General features: G+C 52.8%; 1 protein-coding gene across 1 annotated transcript; it reads right to left on the bottom strand.

Annotated features, from left to right (window-relative positions):
- Positions 1-364: 364 nt before the first annotated feature.
- Positions 365-8,191, bottom strand: PMVK (phosphomevalonate kinase). Its single transcript, XM_012658924.1, has 5 exons — positions 7,815-8,191; positions 6,015-6,078; positions 3,527-3,679; positions 2,011-2,140; positions 365-891 (listed from the first exon to the last, which is right to left on the bottom strand). Exons 1-5 carry the CDS (start codon positions 7,907-7,909, stop codon positions 755-757), a joined length of 579 nt encoding a protein of 192 aa, XP_012514378.1. The 5' UTR covers positions 7,910-8,191; the 3' UTR covers positions 365-754.
- Positions 8,192-8,437: the final 246 nt, after the last annotated feature.

Below are 8,437 nucleotides of genomic sequence, written 5' to 3'. Positions count from 1 at the left end.
CTACCCAGGGCGACAGAGCGAGACTCTGTCTCAAAAAAAAAAATGCAGATGAAAATATTCTCCTTGCTATTTCTGTGAAGAATCTAGAAGAAATCTGGAAATTATAAAAGGCTATATAAATAAAAGGGGCATTTGCTGGTGGTACTTACTGTGCATCACCAAGCCTTTCTTGGGGCCATCCCAGAGGATGAGACCCCCAACCGCAGTCCCACTCTGACACAAGCAGGCCTCTTGTGGCATACCTTTCAGCCCAGGTGGGAGGCAGAGCCGGGGCCCAGAGCCACCGCGACACCCCGCCCCTTCTGAACCCCACACAGACCAAGTAGGCATCAGGAAAATGAGAGAGAGCCAGCTCTGAGCGTATACTCCAAGGAGGTTTATTAGCATCCACACTGGGGAGCCCGCGTTCTTGTCCAGAACAAGAGGCCGAGTGCATCCGGACAGGGAGGCGAGGCCACACAGGCTGAGGAGCCTGGCACCCACGGAGATGGTGACGTTTCTGCTTCAGGCACAGCCGATTCACCCTCCTGTGCCCTTTAAGTCTCCTTCTGAAGAGGTAGGGCTATGCTGCCCACAGAGAAAGCAAGGTCCCCAGAGGTCTCCTGACCTGCCGGACATCTACCAAACCCCCAGAAATCTAGACCCAGGCCCTCTGTCTGCTCCCCCACCTCAGCCAGGCTGAGGGGCCCCACCTCCTGCAGAGTCAGCCCCATCCCCACTCCTGCAGCCTCTGGTTCATCCCAGAACCCAACGACTACAGTCTGGAGCGGATAAATTCTATGAGGCTCTGCAGCTGCTCTTCCAGGTGCCGCGCATCTCCGTGGTTCTCGATGACCCAGTCAAAGCCCCCAAAGTTGTCCAGGCCACATTCTGACTCAGCATCGTCCACCCCTGTGGAGGAGGCACAGCAAAGTCAGGCCCCAGCCCTCCAGACGGACACCAGGCACAGAGGTCCGCTGGCCGTACGTGGAGCGAGCTCTCCCCAGCCTCCCCTCCGCTACCCCTGAGGCACGCTCTACCCACCCCGAAGGCACCTCCCCACCCCTGCAACACTGTGATGGCAGGTTCAGCAGCCCACAGCCACCTGAGCCCCCAGATGGCCCCTGTTGACTTAACCCTTCATTCACCACTGCCTACAGAGAGGGTGGATTGGGTCATTCAAAACCACAGACAACCCAAAGGGCACTGCATTTTCATTTTATATCAAGCCGGCTGTGTCCATTTTGCCTGACTCAATCCTCTCGGGAGGTAGTGTGTGCCAAGCACAGGGTGGAGGGGCCAGCTCCTGCTCTCACTCTGTGACCCTGGGAAAGAGACTTAACCTTCCCAGGCCAGCACCTCATCTGACCACGAGTGTGTTAATAGCAGCATCCACCTGGCAGATCCGCGGTGATGATAAGGAGAGATGACGTGTATAGAGTGCTCGGCACAGGCCTGGTCTGGCTGAGTGCCCCAGAGACGAGCAGCCATTCATAGTGGTCATACCCGTTGCATCTGAACTTCTCCAGGTCACAGTGACCTGGCGCAAGGAGGAGGCCTGAGCTGTGCCTCTGAATTGCCCACAGAGCAGATCCTGGACTTGCACCATGCAAGCTCCTAGTAGAGCTTCCTCTGCCACCCCTGCTACTGCGGTAACCAAACAGGAGTGAGATTTGTCAGGCTTGCCCTCTGACCACTGTCACTTCCCCCACCAGCCTGGGGAGCAAAGGTGAATGGCCATGGGGATGAGTCCCAGCCAGACCCAGAGAAGCTCACTGGCCTTGAGAAGACAGCCCAGGTAAGGGAACCAGGCCGAGATCACAGGAGAACTTCGACCCCCAAGGACACCCTCTACCACACCACTCCCTAACCTAGAGGCCTCAGATTCTGCTTTATAATCCCTCACTCACTTCCCCCAGAACTGCAGGGGAGAGCAGGAGACCTGGAGCACAGGGGGGTAGCCCGTGCCCTGCACGTGGGGTGGCTGGCCTGTATGCCAAGCCCTGGGGACAGAAGTCATGAGTAGCTCACCTGGTGTGAACACCCAGCCCCGCTGCCGCCGGCTCTGCTCCAGAGCTACCACGCGGACTGTCTGCGTCACGGCCCCATAGGCCTCCCAAAACCACTGGATATCGGACACCCTCCGTGTGTCACTCACCAGCTGCAGGGGAGGGACACAGACAGGTGACCAACAGGACAGGGTGCTGGAGGTGAGGGAAAGCGGGGACTAAAGAACCCAGAGCAGCGGTGGGGCTCCACCCGCCATGACCACGAGCAAGTCAGCGGCATACACGGGAGCAGCTGGCCTCCTCGTTCCCGGATCCGTCCACTCACCGCACATGCTGCTGAGTGCTGATCACGTGCCACACGGTGCTGCCAACGTGTTCACTCACCCATTACTAAGCAAGTACGGTAGCAAGCACCCACTGCGTGCCAGAGCACCGTGCTAGGTGCTGAGGCTAGAGCAGTGAACAAAACAGACCTCGTGCCTGCCCTCTCGGAGCTTACAGTCCAGTGGAGACACAGGCGCTGAACAAGCAGCTTCCCAAACAACCGAGTGATCACAGTGTGTATCAACAACATCTCAACTTCGAAGCGGCTAAAACGCAACTCCGGATTTTCTCTCCAATCCTGTTCCTCCCCCTACTTCCCTGTCTCAGAAAATGGCAATTCTATTTGTCCAGCTGCTCAGAACAAAATCCCTGGTAGGGGCCGGGCGCGGTGGCTCACGCCTGTAATCCTAGCACTCTGGGAGGCCGAGGCGGGCGGATTGTTTGAGCTCAGGAGTTCGAAACCAGCCTGAGCAAGAGCAAGACCCCGTCTCTACTAAAATTAGAAAGAAATTAATTGGACAACTAAAAATATATAGAAAAAATTAGCCGGGCATGGTGGCACATGCCTGTAGTCCCAGCTACTCCAGAGGCTGAGGCAGGAGGATCGCTTGAGCCCAGGAGTTTGAGGTTGCTGTGAGCTAGGATGACGCCATGGCACTCTAGCCGGGGCAACACAGTGAGACTCTGTCTCAAAAAAAAAAAAAAAAGATATCGGTTATCAGGGAAGGCTTCCCTGTGGAGGTGTCATGTAAACTGAGCTGGAGCTAACTAGGGAAAGAAAGGGCAGTCCAGTGCAAAGGCCCTGATTCTGGAAGGACCTTGATTATTTGAGGGACCAGCGAGAAGGCCAGTGTAGTTGCAGCTCAAGGAGAAAGGAGGCTAAAAGGGTAGCAGGAGCTGGATCATACAAAGCCCAGAAGTTCACATTAAGGATGGTGATTTTGTTCATGAGAAAAATGGGAAGCCACCAAAGTGTTCTAAACAGAAGAGTGACATGACTTAGTTTATGTTAAGGTCACTCCAGCTGCTGTGTAATGAATGGATCACAGAAGGCAAGAGCCAAAGCTGGAGACCAGGGCGGAGGCTACTGCCATTGCCCAGGCGAGAGATGGTGGGGGCTTGGACCAGGCAGGGCGGTGGCAGGGGAGACAGAGATGAACACAGTGGAGAGCGGAGAAACAGGTGTTCTTCATGCTGCCATGGCGCCCCCTTACCCAGATGGGCTGGGAGACGCCCTCCACAATCTTCCTGCAGAAGAAGCCTGGGTCGGCCTGGCGTTTCTCCTCCCCCCAGCGGATCATGTCCCTCCGATAGGCCTCCTTGTAGGTGCTGGCGTCCAGGAGTTTCTGGAAGTTCAAGCCGTGTTCCTGCCCAAAGCACATCACGTGTGTGTCACCGGCCTCTCAACCTCAGTGCTTTCTCCTAAAACAGTGGAACAGCCATCCCTGCCCTCACCTGCCTCGCCCAGAGCAGATCAAGATTTTGGCCAGGACACAGGTCTGCCAGGGAAAGGGGCCTAGCAACTAGGAAAGTCCCAGCACTGGCAGATGGAAGAAAGGTCTTGGGATAATCCAGAAATTGTTTCAATTTGTCTTTGAAATGTGTGATCTGGTTTTCTCTTTTGCAATTTTACCTTCCCAATTATTTCTGGCTTAAACTAATCCTGAAATTAGTTTGCATCCCCTGGGCACAGGCTTAGCCTTCAACTAAAGTGGGAAATCTGAAGAAAAAAAAAAAAAAACTGCATTCCTTGTCCTCCCACTATCCCTTCTGGCATTATTTGCCCGCACCCCAAATCCCAAGAAGAGTATACATCTCCCTCGTCTCCCCTTCACACGTTTCCCATGCCCAAATTCCTGGCATCTTTGCTGAAACAGCATCACTCCATTTGGCTCTGGGCACCCCCAAGCCTCCCACATCCAGAGGACCCCTCAGGCAGGAGGAGCTGCTCTGACCACTCTGGAGAGCTGCTTCCAGACCTGGCCTCCCCTTCTCCAGGGACACTGACAAGCAGAGGGGTCCATCCAGAGAGCCTCAGGCGGGAACAGGTCTGAAAAATATAACCCAGTCCAAGTTCTGGCTCCCCCACTAGCTCACTGCAGCAAGACATCCTCCCTTCGGGCTCCCACTTTAATTGCCCACCTGCCCTCTCTGTTCCGAGGTGAGGTCAGCAGCCACCTCCCGCTTGTGAAGTGGTTTCCCTCCAAGAGCACTGGGATCTGCTTGTCAGTTACATTTCCCATCGTGACGTAAGAAATCAATGCATTAACATTTCATTTCGGTTTTGTTTTTTAATGGGAGTGGGGGATGCAGTGGTGCTGGACTTCCAAACAGCAAGGGCAGTCTGGCCCATCACAGTGCCTCGGAGGTTTTAAAAATATTTAGTACTAACTCCTGCCCCTTCTCCCTTCCCCAGCCCCGTCTGGCTCAGTAGGTTTGGAGTAGGGCCTAAGTCGGGAACTTTGGAAGTAGATCACTGGTTTGGAAACTGCTTCTTGGAGGCCTTCAGAAGCGTGCAGGCCCCACTGGGGAAGGTGGAGTGCCTCCTTCTTGCCCTCTTCCCTCCTCCCCCCACGATCAGAGTCTCTCCCGGTCTGTCTCCTGGATACAAGGAACTCCTGCATCCAATGCCACGTGGGAAAGGATCTCGCTAAAAAAAGTTGAAAACCACTGAACCTCATTGTCTCCACGATCCCTCAGGCTGCCACCCTGTGAATGGGTCTGTTGGCTGGTGAGAGAAGACCCAGTGCTTCCCACGGAGGCAGGGCTGCCATACAGAAGGGGGGACAAATTCATTTTATGTGGCTCCAGAGGCCTCTTGGGTGCACCTAGAGGCCAAGGGCAGAAATGTGGGCAAGCAGGGGGCTGTCACTCTGTGGGAAGCTGACCTTGCCTTCCAGGTTCCCTTTCTGAAGTCTGAGATTCTGAGAGTTCCTATGTGCTCATTTTTTCAACTCCTACCTTAACAATCCTTTTTTTTTTTTAAATCTCATGGTTCAAAATTCAAAAGATACACATTCATTTATAGTGAAAAATCTCTCTCTCACCCCTGTCCCCTCCCTGAAGGCAAGCAGTGGCACCATCGCTCACGTAACCTTCCAGGGCAGCGCAGACACACAGCCAAGCACCTGTGACATTGCTTAACGCAAGGCAGGCACCCCAGAAATATCTGCTGAATGGCTGAAGATATCCGCAAATATATTTATAATTCTTGGTCACAAAGTCCTTCTGGATTTCCTCTTCAGTTTTAGACAAATGTAGCATTGTTCTACATGTTGGGTTTGTTTCACTTAATAAATTACCTTGACAACTCACGTGACTAAATTTCTAAGGGGATAATTCTAGGGTGGTGTGAGGCCAGCAGAGGGTGGAGTGGGGGGTGATGTGAGGTATTTTATGTTTTGAATAAGGGGACATCCCTGCTAATCACAAGGCATCAGCCTTTCCCGATACACCTTCTCGAACATGCTCCGGGGAAGTGGCCTGAAATAAATGAGGCTATTAGGAAAGAAGCTTAGGCTGAAAATGCTCCCCCCACACATACACACACAAAGGGTCCACTCAGAGAGAACCAAGAGCTGGCCACCACCCTGCTTGCAGAGGTCATGAGGACCATGCCAGTGACCGAAGCAGCAGCCACAGCTCCAAAGCCCAGGAGCTGACTCCTCCCAACGCACCGGGTGCCACAGAGCCACCGCCTACCTGAGCATACTGCTCCTTGAGTGGACCGGAGAGCCGGAGGACAGCACAGACATCAGCTCCAAGTCTGTGGGACAGGGAGATCAGAATCCAATTAAGCTAGAGCTTCCAGGAGTTTCCAGCTACCGGAAGAGGCGTCCAGATGCCTGGGTTGAAGTCCCATTTCTGCTAGTGGTATTATGTAACCTTGGGAGGTCTCAACGACCCTGACGCTATTTCCTCATCGGAAAACAGGGATAACACTGTTCTGTCTCCCACGCAAGGTTATTATGAAACTCATATGACTATAAAAGAGCCTTGAAACTAACAGGTAAAACCTATAAAATGGTAATTACAGTAGGAACATCCGAGCCTGGCAATATTCTGGCTAGATTAGGTTGCTGCTGGTACCCTCAACTAATTCTGTCACAGCCAAGGGTATCTCAGTCTCCACTGACTTGGTCACCATGACATACTATAAACAATTCATTCATTCAGTTGTTCAATCTATTTAACCAACCATTTATTGGGTACTATATTTGGATCCAGGTGATACAAATGTGAATAAGACACATGATTCCTGCCCTGGCCTTGAGATGCTCCCAGACACATTTAATGACATAGTGAGATAAGAGTTCTTGTTTTCATGTTTCAGATGAGGAAACTCAAGTCGAGCAGGGAGGGCTGATGTGCCCAAAGCAACACTGAAAGTAATGGAGCCAGTACTGGTACAACAAAAATAGCCAACACTTAGTTCCCACGCCTTTACCAGGTGCCAAGAATTGTTCTAAGCCCTTCACATGCATTTAATCCTTACAACCACCTTATTATCATCATCCCCATTTTACAGATGACAAAACTGAGGCACAGAGTGGATAAGAAACACACTAATAAATGGTGAACCAGGATTGGAATCCCAACAGTCTAATTCTAGGGCCTGTGACCAACTATTTGACTTCTGTGTTTGGGGGTAAGGAGAGGTGGCAGTTTAGGAAAAAGTAGTGAGATACTTGGTGGTGAAAGACTCAGGAGGCGACCTCTGCCCTGGGCTCCTCCACAATCTTTTAGAACCCCTATGGTACTCAAAATCAGCTTCCTAGTACCCCCACCACACTGGCCTTCTGGAGGCCACTCCACTTCCTGCCCCTCCTCTGCTCCCCCAGCCCGTGTCCCAGCAGAAATGCTCCCACACGGACTATCTCGCTGTGTAGCACTGTCACGGCTACGTGGGGGCCAGTGAGGTAAAGCAAAGATAAACCAGTCCTTGACGCCAAAGCTGAATTTGAATCCCGGATTTGCCACTTACTTTGTGTCCCTGGCAAGATTTTTGTTTGTTTGTTTAACTTTTCAGAGGTCTTTTCAGTTTCTTCATCTGTGAAATGCACATACTGATACCACAGAGTACCTACCAAAGAGGTCATGAGGATTAAATGACATGTACACACAGTGCCTGGCACAAAATAAAGACAAACCCCAACTATTAGGGGGTGGGCAGGGCAAGGAGCCTGTCTTTGGAATCCGTTGTGAGAGTTAGGAATGGTGTATGCAAAGTGCGTGGGTAGGAACTGTTATTAATGCTTCTTGAAGAGAGAGACCTACAGCTTAGGGTCTTTAGAGGGGTGGCCGCCTGGTTCTTCCAAGTGGGTGTGTGTAGATTGCTGTTTTAGATGATGCTGACAATCTTCCAGCTTCCCCGGCTCAGTGCTCGTCCTGCCCTGCAGTCGGGGAACCCCTACTCCAAAGCGCTCTCCATCACACTCGAAAGCACCCCTGCGTCCCGTCCCGCGGAGAGCTCCCCTTCCTCCTGCCCCGCCCCACGGACACCTGCTCTGCAGCGCCTCGGTCACGAAGTCCTTCCCGGATTTCCTCTTCCCGCTGAACAGCAGCACCAGCCGCGGGGCGCCTCCCAGCGGGGCCATGCGGCCGGCCAAGCTTTTCGATCCCTAAAGCTGACACTATCCCAACCCTTAAAATCGCACCACCCCGCGCGAAGTGGACGCGGCCACTACGTGGAGCGGCAACAAGCGATGTCGCCCCCTCTGCCGCATCGCCGCAGAGAGGACTGACAGCCCGCGTGTGCACATTTTAACTCGCGTCTCAAGAAATACGGACAGCGAAAGGGAGAGAACTATGAACAGAAAGGACATTTATTCCCGGCGGCCTCCCCGAAAGCAGCTCCCCTACCAGGACGCACTTAGGACGGCCCAACCCCGCCCAGACCGTGGCGTCACGGCCCCGCCTTCTCGACTGACTCCCGGGGAAGAATTGGACGCAACCACTTCCTGCGTCTAAGAGGGATGACGCCTTAAAACTTCCTGAGGTGAACCTCACCGTCCCGTCCACACAACCCTACAACAGTACGGAAAAATAATGTGTACGTGATGATGTTGAATACGTTTCCAAAACTGCCTTTTTATTTGTGCATTATAATGCGTGTGCTAAAGCAA

This window comes from Propithecus coquereli, unplaced genomic scaffold (assembly GCF_000956105.1).
Source record: "Propithecus coquereli isolate 6110/MARCELLA unplaced genomic scaffold, Pcoq_1.0 Scaffold59, whole genome shotgun sequence".
Taxonomy (NCBI): domain Eukaryota; kingdom Metazoa; phylum Chordata; class Mammalia; order Primates; family Indriidae; genus Propithecus; species Propithecus coquereli.
The sequence above is the reverse complement of the archived record's forward strand: the minus strand, read 5'-3'. Positions and strand labels throughout refer to the sequence as shown.